The sequence below is a fragment of the Macaca mulatta genome, chromosome 9, assembly GCF_049350105.2.
Source record: "Macaca mulatta isolate MMU2019108-1 chromosome 9, T2T-MMU8v2.0, whole genome shotgun sequence".
NCBI classification, from domain to species: Eukaryota; Metazoa; Chordata; class Mammalia; order Primates; family Cercopithecidae; genus Macaca; species Macaca mulatta.
The window spans coordinates 55,839,550-55,861,511 of record NC_133414.1 but is presented as its reverse complement, the minus strand read 5'-3'; the positions used below and the strand labels follow the sequence as shown (position 1 = coordinate 55,861,511).

Sequence of the window (21,962 nt, the reverse complement as noted above, 5' to 3'; positions counted from 1 at the left end):
ACTATCATTTTAAACCTTATGCTAAATACAAACCATTAGGACTTTAAAATGTGGAGTTTATTTAAAACCATTCTATTCAAAAATGTTTATTTTCCCCCTTTACTAGCTATATAGTGTTAAAGATTTTACCAGTATTAAGGGTCTTCATTAATATCTTAAAGAGTAAATGCTTTTGGTTAAACCCCTGAGAGTTGCATTAAAAATTAAGTCTGTGAAGTCTTCAGCCTTTTCTAGCTCCATTGGGCTTCAGAGGCTCAGCTTAGGTACAGTCCTTAGTTCCAGTGTTCTGCATGCTTGGATGGCCTGATGTGAGGGCAGCAGCATCACCAGGAATGGCAGGATACAGGGATGCAGAAGACTGGCATAGGGAAAATCTAGAGAGAACTATCCTTGCTGTAGCCCTGATCTGGGATCTCTGCCTACCCATGGGCCTACCATGCTTCGAGTGTCAGCATTGCATGGGGAAGCAGAGGACTACAGGTGAGGGAAACCAGAGAAACAGTGAAGTTTCCACTGGAAAACTGGAGTTTCAGTTGGAAACGGGGCTGGAATGCGGTGAAGATGAGACCTCAGATTTTGTAGAGTGGTGGGGAAGAGTACCTGCACACCCCTGGAAGTCTGCTAGATTTAGGATGCATGGGTGGAAAGGGCTTCAGGGGATGGGAAAGTGAATGTGTTAGATGACCTGATGTCCCAAGGTAACATGGACAGCAAAACACATCCCCTTGCTCCAGGATTGTTAACTCGGGGAGGAGCAAATCTCTGATTCCCAGGTTGGGTCTAGTGGCATGATGCTGGCTCGCTGCAGTGTCAGCCTCCCGTGCTCAAGTTATCCAGTTGTCCTCCCACCTCAGCCTCCCAAGTAGCTGGGACTGGAGTCCCACACCACTATTCCCAGCTAATTTATGTATTATTTGTAGAGATGGGGTCTCACTATGTTGCCCAGACTGGTCTTGAACTTCTCAGCTCAAGTGATCTGTACTCTTCGGCCTCCCAAAGTTCTAGGATTTCAGGCATGTACCATGGCACCCAGCCAGGCCTATTTCACACAGCCATGCCCATTTGTTAATACGGTCTATAGCTGCCCAGGTGTTACAGCAGGCAGGCAGATGGGTAGTTGTATCAGAGACCACATGGCCCACAAAACCTAAAATATTTACTGACACTGTTACAGGAAATGTTTTTCAACCTGTGGCCTTGGGCATGACAAGGGCATTCCCTGCAAGGTAAAGGTCAAGATACTGCATCTTGTTATGTTGTAGAACCCCAAATTCAGGCTTGTGTAGCTGATGCCAAACATCGAGACACAGGTGCTTGGAGATAAAGGTTTATTTGATTTGGCCAAGGTGAGAAATCTGCCTTAACAAAAATGAAGCAGCGTGGAGGTTTTGTTTTGTTTTTTATTTTTAGAGATGGGATCTCCCTGTATCACCCAAGCTGGAGTGCAGTGTCTCAAAGTGCTGGTATTACAAGCGTGAGCCACCACACATGGCCTCAGCATGGAAGTTTTGACCTCCGTTTTCAACCTGGGACAGTTCATCCCTCCTTAGGCAACCTAGTGGTCCTCCACTCCTGGGAGGTCATATTGAGGCCGAACTTGCTGCAGATACACAATTGACATAGTACACTATAGCCTCAGCCTTCCAAAGTGCTGGGATTACAGGCATACGCCACCATGGCAGGCTTAGGGAGTTTTTACACAGCTAGAGAATAAGGGAGGAGCAGTTTCAGAGAACTAAGGGGGGAAAAATCTGTTTCTTTAGTCTCACATAGTGTCTTGAATAACCAGACTTCTGGGTGTCTGCAGCTGGTCACAGTGTGTTTAAAGATACTCATTCGTTCTGCAAAATTTTGTTATGGCCCTGAAGTTAACCCCTCCTTCACAAGGAACAGTATTCCAGCAGTTTATAATTTCATTATGGAAACAAGGAATATTGGGCAAAAAGCGAGTGGTTAACGTGTAAGCAAGTAAGGACCTGATAAGAATTTTCATTATTTGAGTCACTAAAAATGCCAGGTGTTGAAATCTCAAGGGTCCTGGTTACAGAAACTCATCACTAAGAAAGAGGCATAATTTTGGGTAGTAGTTTTGGATTTTGGAGAAAGCTGCTTTAACACTTGAAAATACCCTGAGGCCTGGCACAGTGGCTCATACCTGTAATGCCAGTGCTTTGGGAGGCTGAGGCAGGTGGATCGCTTGAACTGAGGAGGGTTTTTGTTTTGTTTTGTTTTGTTTTGTTTTGTTTTGTTTTAAGACAGAGTCTCACTCTTACCCAGGCTGGAGTGCAGTGGTGCGATCTCAGCTCACTGCAATCTCCGCCTCCCTAGTCAAGCGATTCTGCCTTAGCTCCCTGAGTAGCTGGGATTACAGGTGCATGTTGCCACGCCCAGCTAATTTTTGTATTTTTAGTAGAGATGGGGTTTTACCATGTTGGCCAGGCTGGTCTTGAACTCTGGACCTTAGGTGATCCACCCACCTCGGCCTCCCAAAGTACTAGGATTACAGGCGTGAGCCAGTGTGCCCGGCCGAGCTGATGAGTTTGAGCAGCTTGGGCAATATAGCGAGACCCCCAACTCTACAAAAAATATAAAAATTACTTGGGCCCATGGTGGCTCACACCTGTAGGCCAGCTACTTGGGAGGCTGAGGTGGCAGGATCACTTGAGCCCAGGAGGCAGAGGTTGCAGTGAGCCAAGATTGCACCACTGCACCTCAGCCTGGGTGACAGTTAGACCCTGTCTCAAAAAAATATAAAAGAAAATACTACTCCTGCTAATTACCAGGTGACCAGAAGGATGCAAAGACTCCACCAGCTGCTCTGCCATCTGCTACCAATGACAGCATAGGCCCCATCAAAGAGGTACCTGTGTTCCTAAATGATTTCATGTGGCGCCTCTGATGAGTCTCAGTAAACACTCAGGCCAAACCCTGAAACTCTGAGTGTTCTGAATCAAGGCCATGTTTTCTGCAGGAGAGGGCTAGTTACCTTTCTTTTCTTTTCTTTTCTTTCGTTTTTTGTTTTTTTGTTGTTTTTTTTTTTTGAGACGGGGTCTCGTTATGTTGCCCAGGCTGGAGTGCAGTGGCGTAATCTTGGCTCACTGTAATCTCCTCCCAGGTTCGAGCGATTCTCCTGTCTCCGCCTCCCGAGTACCTGGGATTCCAGGCACCCGCCACCACACCCGGCTAATTTTCATATTTTTAGTATACACAGGGTTTCACCATGTTGGCCAGGCTGGTCTGGAACTCCTGACCTCAGGCAATCTGCGCACCTCGGCCTCCCAAAGTGCTGAGATTACAGGCGTGAGCCACCGCGCCCGGCCTAGTTACCTTTCAAGAAGCAGCCCCCTGAGTACTTAGCAGTATGGGAGATAAGTCACCTGCACTAAGACCACCCTCATGATTTGGGTGCTGGCAGATGCATCAAGTCTCAAGGCATCTCAGTTTTATTGTTTTTGTTTTTTTAAAAAGACAGAATCAGGCTGGGAGCGGTGGCTCACACCTATAATCCCAGCACTTTGGGAGGACGAGGCAGGCGGATCGCCTGAGGTCAGGAGTTCCAGACCATCCTGGCCAACATGGTGAAATCCCGTCTCTACTAAAATTACAAAAATTAGCTGGTGTGGTGGCACATGCCTGCAGTCCTAGCTACTCAGGAGGCTTAGGCAGGAGAATGACTTGAACCCAGGAGGTGGAGAGTGCAGTGAGCCAAGATCAGGCCATTGCACTCCAGCCTGGTGACAGAGTGAGACTCCGTCTTGAAAAAAAAAAAAGACAGAATCTTACTCTGTTGCCCATGCTAAAGAGCAGTTGTGAGATCACAGCTCCCTTTTTTTTTTTTTTTTTTCTTGAGACCGGGCCTTGCTCTGTCACCCAGGCTCGAATACAATGGCATGATCGCAATCAGAGTTCACTGCAGCCTCAAACTCTCCAGTGGTTCAACTGCTTTATCCTAAGTAGCTGGGACTACAGGCATGTGCCACCACACCCAGCCTAACATTCTTTTTTTCTTTTTTTTGAGACAGAGTCTCACTCTATTGTCCAGGTTGGAATGCAGTGGTGCAGTCTCGGCTCACTGCACCTCTTCCTCCCGGGTTTAAGCGATTCACCTGCTTCAGCCTCCGGAGTAGCTGGGATTATAGGCGCCTGCCACCACGCCTGGCTAATTTTGTATTTTCAGTAGAGACAGGGTTTCAACATGTTGGTCAGGCTGGTCTCAAACTCCTAACCTTAGATGATCCACCCGCCTCAGCTTCCCAAAGTTTTGGGATTACAGGTGTGGGCCACCATGCCAGGTCCTAACATTCTGGAAATAACAAAATTATAGAGATAGAGGACAGTTTAGTGGTTGCCAGAGGTTAGGCCTGGAGGGCCTAAGTAGGGAGGGAAATGGGTTTGGCTATAAAAGAGGAGCATGAGGGATCCTAGTGATGAACTGTTCTAGATCTTGACTGTGGTGGTCACAGGAATCACGGGTGATAAAGTTGCACAGAACTAAACACATGCGCACACAAATGAGTGTTCTAACACTGGTGAAATCTCAGTAAGACCGATGTTTCTAGCAGTTTCAATATTCTGTTGTGATATAGTGTACTATAGTTATACAAGAAATTGCCACTGGGGGAAACTGGCTTATCTCTCTGTATTATTTTTTACAATTGCATGTGAATCTATAATTATCTTAAATGTAAGGTTTTTTTGTTTTGGTTTGGTTTGGTTTAGTTGAGAAAAAAGAGGCAGGCCAGGTGCTGTGGCTCACCCCTGTAGTCCCAGCACTTTGGGAGGCTGAGGTGGGAGGATTGCTTGAACGCAGGAGTTCCAGACCAGCCTAGGCAACACAGTGAGAGCCCATCTCTACATCAAAAAAATTCGCTGGCCCGGGTGCAGTGACTCATGCCTGTAATCCCAGCACTTTGGGAGGCTGAGGTGGGCAGATCACCTGAGGCTGGGAGTTCAAGACCAGCCTGACCAACATGGAAAAACCCCGTCTCTACTAAAGAAAAAACAAAACAAAATTAGCCAGGCATGGTGGCATATGCCTGTAATCCCAGCTTCACAGGAGGCTGAGGCAGAAGAATCGCTTGAACCCAGGGGGCAGAGGTTGTGGTAAGCCAAGATCGCGCCATTGCACTCCAGCCTGGGCAACAAGAGCGAAACTCCATCTCAAAAACAAAAAAAAAATTAGCTGGGCATAGTGACACTGCGCCTGTGGTCCTAGCTAATCCGGAGGCTAAGGTGGGAAGATTGCTTTAGCCCAGGAGGTTGTGGCTGCCACATGCTACTGTACTCCAGTCTGGGTGAGAGAGTGAGACCCAGTTTTAAGAAATAAATTTTTTAAAAAAGAAAGAAAAGAAAAAATATATAGAAATTTTAAAAAGAGAGCTGGGTGCCATGGCTCATGCCTATATTCCTAGCACTTTGGGAGGTTGAGGTGGGCTGATGGCTTGAGCTCAGGAGTTTGAGACTAGCCTGGACAACATGATGAGACCTCATCTCTACAAAAAATATAGCCGTGTGTGGTGGCATGTGCCTGTAGTTCCAGCTACTTGGGAGGCTGAAGTAGAGGTTGTAGTGAGGTTGCACCACTGCACTCCAGCCTAGGTGACAGAGCCAGACCCTGTCTCAGAAAAAAAAGGATTATTTTAAATCAGAATAAGTCCTTTCTCTAGTCCTCAACTTTGGGTTCTGAAACAATAGCCTGAGTTCTTTTTTTTTTTTTTTGAGACCGAGTCTCACTCTGTTGCTAGGCTGGAGTGCAATGGCTCGATCTTGGCTCACTGCAACCTCCACCTCCGGGGTTCAAGTGATTCTCCTTCCTCAGCCTCCTGAGTAGCTTGGATTACAGGCATGTGCCACCACGCCCAGCTAATTTTGTATTTTTAGTAGAGACGGGATTTCACCATGTTGGTCAGGCTGGTCTTGAACTCCCGACCTCAGGTGATCCGCCCACCTCAGCCTCCCAAAGTGCCTGGATTACAGGCTTGAGCCACTGTGCCCAGCAATAGCCTGAGTTCTGATCTCAAACTCACAAGGCCAACTCCCAGGTACAAGAGGGAAAAGATGATCTGAAAGATTAGCAAACTTTTTTTTGTGTGGGGGCAAACTTTTAACCTTGATAATTTGGGGGTGCTAGGTTAGAAGTTGGTTTACCTTGTGAGTAAATGTCTCTATGATGTTTGTTTTCTTTTCTTTTCTTTTTTCTGGAGACAGAGTCTCGGTCTGTCACCCAGGCTGGAGTGCAGTGGTGCGATCTCGGCTCACTGCAACCTCCACATCCTGGGTTCAAGTGATCCTCCCACCTTAGCCTCCTGAGTAGCTAGGATTACAGGCGTGAGCCACTGCGCCTGGCCGATTTTTGTATTTTTAGTAGTTACAGGGTTTCAACATGTTGGCCAGGCTGGTCCCGAACTCCTGACCTCAAGTGATCCTCCCACCTCAGCTTCCCAAAGTGCTGAGATTACAGGCATGAGCCACTGAGCCCAGCCCTGAAAAATAAAAAGATTTTTAAAATAAAAAAGTGAGGAAGGATGTATAGTCACCCAGCAGCACAGTCCCTGGGTTCTGTCTTTGATAATGATAAACATTGGGAAGGCAACAGGCCCCAGATCTTTGGAAACAGGGCTCAGGAGCAGGACACCTGGGTTGGAGGCTGGCTGTGGAATTCGTTAGCCCATGAGAACCTCTGGGTGCCTCCTCTCCTCTAACCTAACCCTAACCCTAACCCTAATGTCATCCGCATCTCATAGGTTGCTAGGAAAATTGGACATGTGTGAAGTATTTACAGTGGTGTCTGTCACATAGTAAATCCCCAACTGAGTGGAAATGACCCTTTGCTTTCTCTGGTCCCCCCCACCTCTCCCCGCAGCCCCTCAACTAGGAGAAGATGACAAGGAGAAATTACCCCCCACCTCCGAAACAGGCCCCAGGAAGGGGTATCTGAGGCACAGCCAGTAATCCCACAAAGGGAAGCCTGGAGAGCCTGTGTCATGCCCTAGTCAGCCCATTCCTCACTCCCAGAAGGGAGAGAGGAGAGCTCATTTCTGCTGGGAACCAGCAGCCCAACTCCAGGGCCCAGCCTCATCCACCTGGGGCTGACACTGACTCCGTCCTCCACTGTCACCCAGGCCTGGCCTCCCATCAGTTTCTGACTCCTCCCATCATGATTTCCCCAGGCTCCATAAGCTAGAGCTGTCACCCTCCACATCGGAGGGATAAGCCTGTCACTGGGCAGTCACACCTAGGGACTCATGTGCGGTGGGGCCTCCTACATAAGTGGTCACTTACAGGACTTGGGGAAACTGTGGCACCTGTCCAGGAGAAGTTTAAATGAAGCAGCATGAGAGCTTGAAAGCAGAGCAGCAGGTCTCCACCACGATGTGGCCCCAGGACACATGTAAAGGTGGAGGTGGGTGGATGTCATGTCCAGAAACCTCTGCTCCCCAGCGGGGCACTGGGGTTGGAAGTCAAGGCTGCATCTCTTGTCAGGGTCATGGGGCCACCATGCAAGGACAAGGTTTGCTAGGATTTCAAACAGCAGAGCTCCTGATAGTCATGACTGCGTCCTGGGTTCCTCAGTCAGAAAGCATGCACTGCTTCCAGTCACCTTTGTGTGGCTTCCCCTGGGTCTGCCACTGCAGACTCAGCTTTCTTACCTCACTTTTCATGTTCTCAAAAGCAGTCCCTCACACCAGCGTCTTCCGGTGCCAATGAGGAGAGAGCTCTGCACTGCACCCCCTGGATGAGGAGGCGTGCTCAGGAACCCCCTTCTATCAGCCCTGCTGGGTGGCTCCCACCCCTGCCTCTGTGGCCTTGCCTACAGGGCTGGGCCTTGCTTCCGCAGTGATCCTATCGCCTGCATTCCAGTCATGCTGCTGATTCCCTCCACCAGGGTGGTTTGCGCACAGGCCCCTCCCTGGGTCCACCTGTGCAGACTCAGTGCCGCCCCCGGACTGGCCATACCACCTGGGGCTGCCAGTACAGGGCAGCTTCCCCAAAGCACTGAGGCTTGCCAGGTGTTCTGTGACCCACCCAAGATTCCCTGATAGTGGTTGGACTCAGCCAGGTATCCTGAGTCCCACTCAGCCCCACCTTGGAGCCTTGCTCTCAGCCCCTGCATGTCCTGTTTCAAAGGCTCTGGCAGACATGTGGACCTCATTTTTATACCTCTGTGGGGCCCTGCACAAGTCTCTGACCCCAGCCCACAAGTCAGGAGACCCTAAGTCTAGGATACATCATACTTCTCAAGGATGTGGCCCACCCTGAGAAGTGGAGGGAGGATGCATCATTGGAGACAGCTGCCCATCCCAGGCCCTGGCCTCAGATTGGGAGATGCCACCTGGCAGGGACTCTGTTGTGCTCTGGCCTTTGCTGGGGGCAGAGGCTAGAAGTGGGCTCAGTTCCTTCTCCTGGGCTGTCAAGGGGCAGGACTGCAGGACGGGCACCAGGCAGGAGCGGCACTTCACACCCCTGCCTGGGGGGCTACAGGGACATTGCCAGGGAGGTCTTCCTGGAGGGGAGTTCGGGCATGCCAAAGAACTCAGATTTGCACACATGGTGTTTGACTCCCGCATGCACTATGCAGGGCTTCTCAAGACATAGTTCTTCATGGAATTTCACAGGATATTTCCTGGGAGGAGTGGGGCCCACAGGGTGAGCTGAGGGTTTTACTGGAATGGGTCGAAGGAATTGCTACATTTTCTACCATAGAGAGCACTCACTGGGTGAGATGAGGTTTCAATGGGGGGCGAGCCCTGGGGGTCACTCTAGGTTAAAGGAAGTCATGAGTACCTGAGGCATCAGGACTTCTAGGACCCCCGTGCAAGTGGTGGAAATGGAAAGGTCTTCTGTTATAACACTGTGGTGTCTCACGGTACATGGGTCTCTGTGGGGCTTGCTGGAGTGGGAGCCATAGGAGACAGTTGGGTGGCAGGGACTCAGGGATCGGGAAGCTCGTTGGGAGTGGGCCTCCAGGGAAAGTCAGCAATCCGAGGGATTACTCGCCCCCAGACCCAAAGACGATGGATCACAAGACTACAGAGGAAGGGGTGGTGGGGCGAGTTTAATTCAGAAAAAAAGCCTCCTGATTGGAAAGGGGCCTAACAGCCTGCCCTTGGAAAGAAGTCCTTCTTTGAGGATAAGGCCTCCCAGGGGAGGAGGCGCTGGGGGCCAGTGTTAGGCTTCAGGCCATCCCTGGAGGCCGGTCCTATGCTCAGCAGGTAGTGGTAGAGCCTGCGGAGAGTGGCAGGCAGGCCATCAGACACAATCCTTACACAGGCACCCCCTCAGCCCACGGAAGCCCGTCTCACCTGGAGTGATGAGTGGGATAGTTTTCTCAAGTACGGGACTAGAGAAAGGACCGCATCAGAGTAGTATCAGGTTAGCCTGGAGGACCTTCTACCCTACATCCCAGACTCTTGCCGCCTGGCCCCAAGAGTGCACCTCCTTGCTCTCCTTCCATGGTCACTTCACACAATACCGAGGTCAGAGCTTTCCCTGACTGGGGCCCTTCAGGGTTGACTATCTGAATAACAAAGCTGGCTGCAAGTCCAGTGAATGGCCAGGACCCTGTCCACTCTCCAGGTCAGGACTGTCCTCCCATAGTTCTGCCCTGAAGGAGGGGCGCACCACAGGGTTGGGCTCACCTGTGCTGCTTCTGGCTGCTCTTGCATTTGCATTTGCTACCTGGGAGGGAGAGAGGGGTCAGTGCCAGGGTCAGTGCTGGAATCAGAGCACTCTCTCTTCCTGCCCCACCCTGTCCGCCAGCCCCACCTGCCCTGCCACTCACTCAGAACTGCCACGATCCCAGCAATGGCCAGGAGCCCTCCGCAGATCAGTCCGCTCAGCTGCAGGTTTTTCCAGTCTGGGGCAGGTACAGAGAGTGTGCTTGCACCAGCCTGGGGCCTCACTCATTCATTCAAAAGACATTCGTGGGCCCCTGCTTGTGCCAGCCGCTGCCATATGCATAAAGACAAGCCAGCAACACAGACATCATTCTGTGTCTGGTGGGGAAACATTAAGAAGAAAAAAGGTGAGGCCAGGCATGGTGGCTCACACCTGTAATCCCAGCACTTTGGGAGGTTAAGGCGGGCAGATCACCTGAGGTCAGAAGTTCGAGACCAGCCTAACCAATATGGTGAAACCCCATCTCTACTAAAAATACAAAAATTAGCTGGGCATGGCAGCGGGCACCTGTAGTCCCACCTACTCGGGAGGCTGAGACAGGAGAATTGCTTGAACCCAGGAGGTGGAGGTTGCAGTGAGCAGAGATCATGCCACTGCACTCCAGCCTAGGCGACAGAGTCAGAATCTGTCTCAAGAAAAAAAAAAAAAAGAAGAAGAAGTGGACGTGCGCAAAGAAGGGGCTTTGAAGGATAATCAAGGAAAGCTATCCTGGGGCTGAGGCCCAGGGGAGAGGAATAGAGGAGAACTGCCTGAGGGCTGGGGACTAGGGAAGGGGAGAGTGAGGGTGAGTGAAGGCAGGAGGGTAGGGGTGTTGTATCGGGGGGCCTAACCGCCCAGACACCAGCCCTTCACCAGGAGCGTTCCTAAGCATCCTGTGGCCACCCTCCCCTTGCTGGAGCAACGCTCTCACAGAGACCAGGTTTAATCCTCCATCCCACTTTGTGTACACTAGGTCCACACCACCCCTCACCAACTTGTCTGGCAAAGAGGTCCAGGATAAGCAAGGGGAGGGTGGGGGTGGGAATATCAGCTCTTACCATAGTAGAAGGGATCATCTTCATTGGCTAGAAAAAGTGGGGGAAAAAGACTTCAGAACCAGAACCAGGAGACAGGATGTGGGTATCAGAGGGGAGATGTGGGTATCAGAGGGGAGATGTGGGCAGAGTGGGCAGGCTGTTTGGGGGCCTCACTCACCAAATGGGTCATTGGCTTCCAAGGCAGTCAGGCCTGTGTGGGAAGAGCAGAGAAAATGGGTGGGAATTCATGACACTGGTGTCCAAGTAAGTCAGGCAGCAGGACCCCAGCACAGAGGTTGTGGGGTGACCCTGGAGCCACCAGTTCCCTTCCTCACGCCCTCCCCAGCCCCACACAGCCTCAGGGTTTGGCCCCGCCCAAGCCCTGCCTTCCCAGGCTTCCTGATGCTCCTGTGTACCTGGTAACAGGGATGGTTTGTTATGTCTCTGCCCCCTGAAGAAACAGGGAGTGCTTGTCTTTTTTTTTGAGTTGGAACCTCTGTCACCCAGGCTGGAGTGCAATGGTGCAATCCTAGCTCACTGCAGCCTCGACCTCCCAGGCTCAAGTGATCCTCCCACCTTGGCCTCCCAAAGCGCTAGGATTACAGGCCTGAGCCACTGTGCCATCCTGCTTTTGTCTTCAAGCCACAGATGGTTAATGTTTTCCATGGTTCAATTCCTCTGGAGCTATTAGGACCTTTTTGCAATATTCTCATCCTACCTGTACTGTCATTTCCTTCATGTTTTTCTCTAAATTGTCAGTTTAAATAACTTTGGGAGATGTTGTCTGACTTTTGCTGCCTTTGTGGGTGGGGTGATTGCAAGAGGGTCCCAAGAGACTGGGAGGACTCACCTGCCAGTAGGAGAAGGGCCAGGGTCACTCTCTCCATGTCACAGTTCGAGTGGCAGGACTGCAGGGGGATAGGCACTGGGGCTGGGGTCTGCAGCCCACGGATCTGCTCCAGGCTCACAGCTCGCTTGGTCAGCTACAGGGGGCGGGGGCAGGCACAGCCCTGTGGTGAGAGTAGGTGTACAAACCCCAAGGATACACTTGCTTGTGGGGTGATCTTGGGAAAGTGACTACTTTCTGCCTTCCCACCTAGAGATAGTGACGGCCTGGGGGAGTAAGCACGAGCTAAGAGCTCAGAACTGTGCCTGCACAGAGTAAGTGCTGCAGAAGGCGTTGTTAAAATCCATGTGACAAACCCACCCCCTACTCCTCCCTATGAGGAAGGCACTATTATTGTCTCAATTTCAGAGGAGGAAAAAAAAGAAATGGAGCTTAGAGAGGTGTAATCAGATGCCCAGGGTCAGGTGGCTGCTATTCTAAGTCAGGGTCTGGACTTCCTAACCCCACACAAAGGGCATTGTTATCAGGCCCCAGGCTATTGCTCCCAAAGGTCTGGGCCTGGGGTGGCCAGAGTCCAGTGCCCTGAGTCTGAATTCCCAGACAGCCTCCACAAAAGCAAGGGTGCAGAGGAGGAAGGAAGCGCTGAATCCTGGGATGAGGTGACTACAGCAGCCAGGACCTCCCCTGCCAGCCCTGGCAGGGGACCCTGCTCCAGCAGCCCCAGATTCTGCTCTCAGAGTATAGACCTCCTGTGGTATGACATTTCTCCCTCAGGTTGGAAGTAGCCAGGACCCCATTTACTTGTCCTTGGGGAGGCTGAGTCTTTGAGCGCAGGGCCCCTCCCAGCCCTCTGCATATTGTTAGCCTAGTGTGGTCAAGTCTTCAATACTGAAGCCATTGTTATCATCTGCTGTACCCAGCTCTGGCCTCCTGATGAGATCACAGATCCAGGGCCAGCTGTCTGGGCTGGGTCGATTCTCAGCAACTTACCAACGGTGTGACTCTGCAGGTTCCTCACTGCTCCTTCACCAGTGTCCTGTAAAAGGAGGATCATCAGAATAGTAGCAACTTCATAAGGTTATAGCAATGGAATTACATGAACTACTATTTGCGAAGCCTAAGAACCATGCCTAGCACACAGTAAGCACTAAAAACCTGTTACAATAAATACATCCATAGGGGCCGGGCGCGGTGGCTCAAGCCTGTAATCCCAGCACTTTGGGAGGCTGAGACGGGCGGATCACGAGGTCAGGAGATCAAGACCATCCTGGCTAACACGGTGAAACCCCGTCTCTACTAAAAAATACAAAAAAACTAGCCGGGCGAGGTGGCAGGCGCCTGTAGTCCCAGCTACTCGGGAGGCTGAGGCAGGAGAATGGTGTAAACTCGGGCGGCGGAGCTTGCAGTGAGCTGAGATCCGGCCACTGCACTCCAGCTTGGGCGACAGAGCGAGACTCCGTCTCAAAAAAAAAAAAAAAAAAAAAAAATACATCCATAGGTTGGGCGCAGTGACTCACACCTATAATCCCAGCACTTTGGGGCTGAGGTGGGTGGATCACCTGAGGTCAGGAGTTCAAGATCAGCCTGGCCAACATGGCAAAACCCCGTCTATACTAAAAATACAAAACTTAGCCAGGTGTGGTGACAGGCGCCTGTATTCCCAGCTTCTTGGGAAGCTGAGGCCGAAGAATCACTTGAACCTGGAAGGTGGAGGTTGCAGTGAGCTGAGACTGTGCAAGTGCACTCCAGCCCGGGCAACAGAGTGAGACTCCATCTAAAAATAAATAAATAAATAGATACATCCCTAAATAAACTGCTCCTTCTGCAGCGGGAGGGAGGCACTGGAGGGAGAGACTCTTAGGCACTGCTTCTGAACATGGGTTATTGGGCTAGGAGCAGTCTCCAAAGCTGACTTCCCCGAGCCTTCACTGGTCTCTCTCTACCTTCACCAACAAGAGTTCCTGGAATATGAGGGTCTCAACTCTAGGCCACATTTTTTATTTTTTTATTTTTATTATTATTATTTTTTTGAGACAGGGTCTTGCTCTGTTACCCAGGAAGGCAGCAGTGGCATGATCTCGGCTCACTGCAACCTTGAACTCTCTTGGCTCAGGTGATCTCCTCACCTGAGTATCTCAAGCAGTTGGGACCACAGGTGCACCCCACCAGTTCATATATTCTTTAACCAAGGGCTGGCTTCTGTTTCCTCCAGCCCCCAACCCACCATCCATATGACAGTAGGTGCAAAGCAAGAGGCCTTCAAGCGTCTACTGCAGCCATATCTGCCCTCAGACACCTCAACAGGCTTGTCATTACTCAGAATTCTTGGGCACCCACCCCCTTCACCCAGCAGCCCCGAAGTGGACGCCTGGTCACCTGCAAGGTCACCTGGGTGAGGACTCACCTGAGCTGGCAGCGCAGAGAATGGATCTGAGGAGGTTGCTGGGCTGTGGAGGCCCAGGCAGGTGGGTCGGCTCTTTAAACCCTGCAGCCACGCCCAGGGCTCCATGACGCAGGCTGGAGGGAAATGGTCAGGCTTCCTGAGACTCAGCCTGACCGGCCTGCCACACCCAGGGCTGTTGGGGAGGGGTGGGCTGGGCCGAAGACCCTCTTTTGGCTTCTCTTTTTTTTTTTTTTTTTTTGAGACGGAGTCTCACTCTGTCTACCGGGCTGGAGTGCAGTGGTGTGATCTCAGCTCACTGCAACCTCTGCCTCCCAGGTTCAAGCAATTCTCCTGCCTCAGGCTCCGAGTAGCTGGGACTACAGGTGCACGCCACCACGTCTGGCTAATTTTTTTTTTGTATTTTAGTAGAGATGGGGTTTCACCGTGTTGCCCAGGCGGGTCTCGAACTCCCGAGCTCAGGCAGTCTGCCCACCTCGGCCTCCCAAAGTGCTAGGATTACAGGCATAAGCCACCACGCCCAGGCTTTCTTTTGGCTTCTTTAGCTCACCCAGATCCTAAAAGAGGGACCCGGAGGGTGCTGGACAGGGTGTTTCTGGGCTCTTGTGCCAGCAGTGGGGGTTCTGGGACCTCTGTGTGGGGGTGTCCTGGGGACTGCGGAGGATACCAGGAGCCAGGCACTGACCTGCAGGCTCCCTGTGCTCAGTGGTGCCACTGCTGTCACTTGGGCTGGATGTCTACTGAAGGGAGGCTGGTGGCTGGTGGGCACCCCTGGGGGTGGCTCACCCTCTGACAGGGCCCTGACACCCACTTAGCCTCCCCCATAGGAGAGGGATGGGTCCAGGAGGAGGATAGCCGCCCCCGAATAAGGAGTGGGCTACCTCCCTCTGCAGACCTCAGGCCTGCCTTGTTGCTGGGGGCCAAACACACCCTACACAGGCATGTGGAGGACCCAGGCCTCCCTAGTCTGCTGTTACCCCTCCCTAATTCTTTTCCAAATGAGGGACACTTGTCCCTGTCCAGAAGGTAAGGGGGGATGGCTGACAAGGGATGGGGGTCTCTGGGCTGGGAGGGCTAGGGAGGGCAGTGACGGTTTAGATGGTTTATTTATTAATTTATGAGCCAGAGTCTCGCTCTGTCGCCCAAGCTGGAGTGCAGTGGCTCAATCTTGGCACACCACAATCTCCACCTCCCAGATTCAAGCAATTCTGTCTCGGTCTCCCGAGTAGCTGGGATTATGGGCACACACCACTGTGCCCAGCTAATTTTTGTATTTTTAGTACAGACAGGATTTTGCTATGTTGAGCAGGCTGGTCTCGAACTCCTGACCTCAGGTGATCCACCCGCCTGGGCCTCCCAAAGTGCTGGGATTATAGGCGTGAGCCACTGTGTCTGGTCCAGACATACTTTTAAGTAGAAAAAAAGTATAGGGCATTCTGAATAGGATGCTGTCACTTGTGTAAAAATATAAAATATTGGCTGGGAATGGGGGCTCAGGCCTGTAATCCCAGCACTTTGGGAGGCTGAGGCGGGCCTGTGTCTCTGTGTGTACACTGCATGGGGCTTAGCACAGAGGAGGCATCCAGGTGTTTCCTCGGCCAGCTGTTTACTTGAGCTCATTGCACTTAGCCCTCACAGAAGTCCTTGGAGGTATATACTCTCATTAGCCTGTCAATCTACAATAGTCAAACAGGTCAGATTTTAGTTTTAAAGGAGTTTATTTAAGTGTAAAGGTTAAGGATGGCCTGCTCAGGAAGTATGAATTGTAGAGAATGGAAGGCATGGCTGGGGGCGGTGGCTCACACCTGTGATCCCAGCACTTTGGGAGGCCGAGCCAGGCAGAACATGAGGTCAGGAGTTCAAGACCAGCCTGGCCAACATGGTGAAACCCCATCTCTACTAAAAATACAAAAATTAGCCAGGCATGGTGGTGCACTCCTGTAGTCCCAGCTACTTGGGAAACTGAGGCAGGAGAATCACTTGAACCTGGGAGGCGGAGGTTGTAGTGAGCTGAGATGGTGCCACTGCACTCCAGCCTCGGTGACAGAGCGAGACTCCATCTCAAAAAAGAAAAAAAAAAGAAAAGAATGGAAGTCAGAGTTTTAAAGTCTTGGCGAGGTGTGGGGGTTCAATCCTGACACTCTGGGAGGCCAAGGCGGGCAGATCGCTTGAGCCCAGGAGTTTGAGACCAGCTTGGGCAACACAGCGAGAACCCATCTCTACAAAAAAAATAGAACAAACAGTCTGGCGTTGTGGCACACACCTATACCCCAGCGGAGGTGAGAGGAGCGCCTGAGCATGGAGGTCAAGGCTGCAGTGAGCCCAGGAAGCACCACCGCACTCCAACCTGGGCGACAGAGGGAAACCCTGTCTCACAATAAATAAGTAAAGTGTAAAAGTTTGGGATCATTTATTTTATTATTATTTTTTTATTTTTATTTTTTGAAGGAAAATTTGTATTTTAATTATTTTTATGTACAGAAAACTCAACAGTGTACATTTAACCCAGCTTAGTGGCAAGTTCTTTAGCCTTTGCCTTTTCGAGCTTGGCGATACGAGCCACAGACTTGGGACCCAGGACATTGCCGCCCCAGTGACGGCGGATCTCATCGTATCTGTCATTGTAATTGGTCCTGATAGCTTCCACCAGCTTAGCCAAAGCGCCTTTGTCTTCCGAGTTCACCTGTGTGAAGGCGACAGTGGTGCAGGTCTTCCTGTGGACTAGACGGCCCAGTCTGGCCTTCCCCTTAATAATGCAGTAAGGGACCCCCATTTTACGACACAGGGCAGGCAAGAAGACAACCAGCTCGATGGGATCCACATCATGTGCAATCACCACCAGCTGAGCCTTCTTGTTCTCCACCAAGGTGGTGACAGTGTTAACTCCTGCTCGAAGGACAGGTGGTCTCTTAGTGGGGACATCCCCTTTGCCAGCAGCTTTCTTCTCAGCCCGGGCCAACAGCCTCTGCTTCTTCTCTTGTTTTGTCTCTGGTCTGTACTTGTGGGCCAGCTTAAGCAGCTGAGTAGCTGTTTGGCGGTCCAGGGCCTGGGTGAACTGGTTAATAGCAAGAGGCACTTTCAGCCGCTTATAGAGGATGGCTCTCTGCCGCTGCAACCTGATATAGCAAGGCCATTTCACAAAGCGGGTGAGGTCTCTTTTGGGCTGGATGTCCTGTCCAATGCCAAAATTCTTAGGTCTTTTCTCAAACAGGGGATTCACCACTTTCTTGGCCTCCTGCTTTTTCATGACAGCAGGGTCTGGAGCCACCTTCTTTCCCTTGGCCTTCTTTCTTTTCGGCATCTTGGGCGGCAGGAGGAGAGAGAAACTATTTTTATTTTTTTGAGACAGAGTCTCATTCTGTTTTTTTTTTTTTTTTTTTGAGACGGAGTCTAGCTCTGTTGCCCAGGCTGGAGTGCAGTGGCGCAGTCTCAGCTCACTGCAGGCTCCGCCTCCCGGGTTCATGCCATTCTCCTGCCTCAGCCTCCCGTGTAGCTGGGACTACAGGCGCCCGCCACCTCGCCCGGCTATTTTTTGTAGTTTTAGTAGAGACGGGGTTTCACTGTTTTAGCCAGGATGGTCTCGATCTCCTGACCTCGTGATCCGCCCGCCTCGGCCTCCCAAAGTGTTGGGATTACAGGCGTGAGCCACCGCGCCCGGCCCAGAGTCTCATTCTGTTACCCAAGCTAGAGTGCAGTGGCATGATCTCTGCTCACTATAACCTCCACCTTTTGGGTTCAAGTGATTCTTGTGCCTCCGCCTCCTGAGTAGCTGAGATTACAGGCCCGAGCCTCCACTCTCAGCTAATTTTTTTGTATTTTTAGTAGAGACAGGGTTTCACTATGTTGGCCAGGCTGGTCTCAAACTCCTAACCTCAAGTGAGCCACCTGCCTCAGACTCCAAAAGTGCTGGGATTACAGGCATGAGCCACTGTGCCCGGCCTAGGATCATTTATATAGACACAGTTTAGGAAAGTTGAATAGGACTTTAACTGTTTTTTGTTTTTTTTTTTTTTTTTTTTTTTTTTTTTTTTGAGACGGAGTCTCGCTCTGTCGCCCAGGCTGGGGTGCAGTGGCTGGATCTCAGCTCACTGCAAGCTCCGCCTCCCAGGTTTACGCCATTCTCCTGCCTCAGCCTCCCGAGTAGCTGGGACTACAGGCGCCTGCCACCTCGCCCAGCTAGTTTTTTGTATTTTTTAGTAGAGACGGGGTTTCACCATGTTAGCCAGGATGGTCTCGATCTCCTGACCTCGTGATCCGCCCGTCTCGGCCTCCCAAAGTGCTGGGATTACAGGCTTGAGCCACCGCGCCCGGCCTTTAACTGTTTTTTTTTTTTTTTTTTTTTTTTTGTCTTTTTTGAGACAGGGTCTCCCTCTGTCACCCAGGCTGAAGCGCAGTGACACAGTCAATGGCTCTCTGTAGCCTTGACCTTCTGGGCACAAGCAATTCTCCTGCCTCACCATCCTGAGCAGCTGGGACTACAGGTGCACACCACCACACAAGGATAATTTTTGTTTTTTTTTTTTTGGGTAGAGACAGAGTTTTGCCATGTTGCCCAGGCTGGTCTCAAACTTCTGGGCTCTAGTGATTCACTCGCCTTGGCTGCCTAAAGTGTTGGCATTACAGGCATGAGCCACCCACTGCACCTGGCTGAATTTTAACTTTTTAAAATGTAAGGTTTAATGTATCGTTATAATGATCTGGGCCGAGTGTGGTGGCTCATGTTTGTAATCCCAGCACTTTAGGGGGCTGAGGCAGGTGGATCACCTGAGATCGGGAGTTCGAGACCAGCCTGACCAACATGGAGAAACCCTGTCTCTACTAAAAATACAAAATTAGCCGGGTGTGGTGGTGCATGCCTGTAATCCCAGCTACTTGGGAGGCTGAAGCAGGAGAATCGCTTGAACCTAGGAGGCAGAGGTTGCAGTGAGCCAAGATTGTGCCATTGCACTCCAGCCTGGGCAACAAGAGCGAAATTTCATCTCAAAAAAAAAAAAAAAGTTCTGATCAGTTGTGGTAGTCTTTCTTTAGGAGGAAGGTCTATTTAATACTTTATTTTAAATTTAAATATTTGTATATAAAATGAAGGCTGGGTCAGGCCAGGGGTGGTGGCTCACACCTGTAATCCCAGCACATTGGGAGGCTGAGGTGGGAGGATCACGAGGTCAGGAGTTTGAGACCAGCCTGGCCAACATAGTGAAACCCCGTCTCTACTAAAATTACAAAAAATTAGCTGGGTGTGGTGGCGGGCGCCTGTAATCTCAGCTACTCGGGAGGCTGAGGCAGGAGAATCGCTTGAAGCCGGTGGGTGGAGGTTGCAGTGAGCCGAGATCACGCCATTGCACTCCAGTCCAGGGAACAGTGCGAGACACTGTCTCAAAAAACAAACAAACAAAAAAAGTGAAGGCTAGATCTCACTGTGTTGCCCGGGCTGATCTTGAACTCTTCGTCTCAAGTGATCCTCTTGCCTTGGCCTCCCAAAGTGCTGGAATTATAGTGGTGAGCCACTCCCCTCAGCCAATTTATTCTTTTTTTTTAAATTAAAAAGTATGGAATCAGCCTGGACAACATGGTGAAACCCTATCTCTACCAAAAATAGAAAAATTAGCTAGGTGTGGTGGTGCACACCTGTGGTCCCAGCTACTTGGGAGGCTGAGGCAGGAGGATCGCTTGAGCCTGGGAGGCAGAGGCTGCAGTCAGCTGAGATTTCGCCACTGCACTCCAGCCTGAGTGACAGAGTGAAACCGTGTATATATATATATATATATATATATATATATACACACACATGGGATGCTTTGAAAATTTGCATGTCATCCTTGTGCAGGGGCCATGCTAATTTCTGAATTATTCCAATTTTAGTATATGTGCTGGAGAAACAAGCACTGTTTAACATTTTACACTGAAAATGTAATTGTCATAAGGTCTCTGTCTGAGTTAGGTACAGGATGATAAAGGAAGCAATTAATTATTATTATTATTATTGAGATGGAGTTTCACTCTTGTTACCCAGGCTGGTGTGGAGAGGCGCGATATCAGCTCACTGCAACCTCTGCCTCCTGGGTTCAAGTGATTCTCCTGCCTCAGGCTCCCAAGTAGCTGGGATTACAGGCATGCACCACCATGCCTGGGTAATTTTGTATTTTTAGTAGATACGGGGTTTCACCATGTTGGTCAGGCTGGTCTCGAACTCCTGACTTCAGGTGATCCACCTGCCTCAGCCTCCCAAGGTGCTGGGATTATAGGCATGAGCCACTGCACCTGGCTAATTATTTTTTTGTAGAGACAGGACCTCACTATGTTGCCCATGCTGCTCTCAAACTTCTGGGCACAAGTGATCCTCCTGCCTCAGACTCCCAAAATGCTGGGATTACAAGTGTGAGCCACTGCACCCAGCCAAAACAGTCAATTTATAACAAAGATTAGTGATTGGAAGGGGGATGTATGGTCTCTTGTCTTTTTTGTCATTTATTAAAGAAGCACACTGAGAAAGAAAGTTAAGTTGTAATTTAAGAAATAGACTGGTGAGGCCAGGTGCAGTGGCTCACGCCTGTAATCCCAGCACTTTGGGAGGCCGAGGAGGGCGGATCACGAGGTCAGGAGATCAAGACCATCCCGGCTAACACAATGAAACCCGTCTCTACTAAAAATACAAAAAATTAGCCGGGAGTGGTGACGGGCACCTGTAGTCCCAGCTACTCGGGAGGCTGAGGTAGGAGAACAGCGTGAACCCAGGAGGCGGAGCTTGCAGTGAGCTCACATCACGCCACTGCACTCCAGCCTGGGCGATAGAGCGAGACTCCGTCTCAAAACAACAAAAAAGAAGTAGACTTGTGAAATGTTATGTGATTCAGATCACAGTCACATCTCTCTTAAAGCTTAAAGTATTTTAGGTGTTGTAAGCTTTATTTTCACAATCCCCACTTTAAGGGTGAGAAAACTGAGGTAGAGACAGGTTGAATGACTTGCCCCATGTCACATGTAGGGTGGATGGGAGGTCAGGACCCCAGCCTGCTGGCTGGGTGGCGACACCCTCACTGCCTAGGGCAGTCACTTTGAGATGGAGTCTCGCTCTGTTGCCCAGGCTAGAGTGCAGTGGCATGATCTCAACTCACTGAAACCTCCGCCTCCCAGGTTCAAGCGATTCTCCTGCCTCAGCCTTCAGAGTAGCTGGGACTACAGGCGCATGCCACTATGCCAGGTTAACTTTTGTAATTTTAGTAGAGACTGGGTTTCACCATATTGGTCAGGCTGGTCTCAAACTCCTGACCTCAGGTGATTCACCCGAAAGTGCTGGGATTACAGGCGTGAGCCACTGCACCCAGCCTCACTGTGCTTTTTATGTTGTAGACTCTCTGGGTGTCATGGTCTCCTGGAGGGCAGATCTTGGCCAGCTTGACCCTGTGTTTCCTGGCCTCTGCCTCCCACTCTCTCTCTGCTGGTCTCTGGGCGTGTGTCCCCCAGCCATTCTCCATGCAGGAAGTAGAATGTAGTGGCTCTGCAGTAACTGAGCAGAGTTTAAACTTGGGGCCCGTCTCCCAAGCCAGGTGACATTGGAGAAGATTTCTACCTTTTTGGGTCTCTGTTTCTTCATTTATTAAAGGAGACTAGTGAGAGCATTGTTTTGAGGACTCAACGTCCTGAGCTAGCTCCCTTACCATAGTGGTTTCTCTGAGTGTGGTGTCACTGCAGCAGGGTATATCTTCTCCCACTTTCTGTCTGGGTCTCCTAGGTCTTTTTTTTTTTTTTTTTTTAGATGGAGTCTCGCTTTGTCACCCAGGCTGGAATGCAACGGCGTGATCTTAGCTCACTGCAACCTCCTCCTCTTGGGTTCAAGCAATTCTCCTGCCTCAGCCTCCCGAGTAGCTGGGACTACAGGCACCCACCACCACACCTGGCTAATTTTTGTATTTTTAGTAGAGACGAGGTTTCACCATATTGGCAAGGCTGGTCTCAAACTCCTGACCCTGTGATTGCCCTCCTTGGCCTCCCAAAGTGCTGGGATTACAGGCGCGAGCCACTG

The 21,962-nt window shown here is 50.7% G+C and overlaps 1 protein-coding gene, 1 non-coding gene and 1 pseudogene across 6 annotated transcripts; all 3 read right to left on the bottom strand.

Annotated features, from left to right (window-relative positions):
- Nucleotides 1-9,035: 9,035 nt before the first annotated feature.
- Nucleotides 9,036-14,003, bottom strand: FXYD4 (FXYD domain containing ion transport regulator 4). 5 transcript variants are annotated; one of them, XM_015146887.3, is made up of 9 exons: nt 13,946-14,003; nt 12,532-12,577; nt 11,545-11,704; nt 10,873-10,905; nt 10,716-10,742; nt 9,782-9,856; nt 9,639-9,678; nt 9,303-9,340; nt 9,036-9,225 (listed from the first exon to the last, which is right to left on the bottom strand). In XM_015146887.3, the coding sequence occupies exons 3-9, from the start codon at nt 11,579-11,581 to the stop codon at nt 9,206-9,208; spliced, it is 270 nt and encodes an 89-aa protein (XP_015002373.1). In that variant the 5' UTR covers nt 11,582-11,704; nt 12,532-12,577; nt 13,946-14,003; the 3' UTR covers nt 9,036-9,205. The 5 variants fall into 5 exon arrangements, with proteins under 5 accessions (XP_015002373.1, XP_015002374.1, XP_015002371.2 ...); XM_015146888.3 differs by having other exon boundaries at nt 11,545-11,677; nt 13,946-13,993; XM_015146885.3 differs by lacking the exon at nt 9,303-9,340.
- A 2,379-nt stretch (nt 14,004-16,382) lies between these two features.
- Nucleotides 16,383-17,268, bottom strand: LOC704256 (large ribosomal subunit protein eL8 pseudogene; annotated as a pseudogene).
- A 2,453-nt stretch (nt 17,269-19,721) lies between these two features.
- LOC114670170 (U6 spliceosomal RNA) lies at nt 19,722-19,825 on the bottom strand. Its single transcript, XR_003719656.2, has one exon. It is a non-coding gene; the product is annotated as a U6 spliceosomal RNA (small nuclear RNA).
- Nucleotides 19,826-21,962: the final 2,137 nt, after the last annotated feature.

Coding starts and splice junctions, on each gene's coding strand:
- FXYD4 (XM_015146885.3), bottom strand. CDS start 11,581: ATGGAGAGAGTGACCCTGGCCCTTCTCCTACTGGCAG. Junction 10,743..10,872: donor GGAAGCCAATGACCCATTTG/GTGAGTGAGGCC, acceptor CACTTTTTCTAG/CCAATGAAGATGATCCCTTC. Junction 9,857..10,715: donor AGATGATCCCTTCTACTATG/GTAAGAGCTGAT, acceptor TACCTGCCCCAG/ACTGGAAAAACCTGCAGCTG.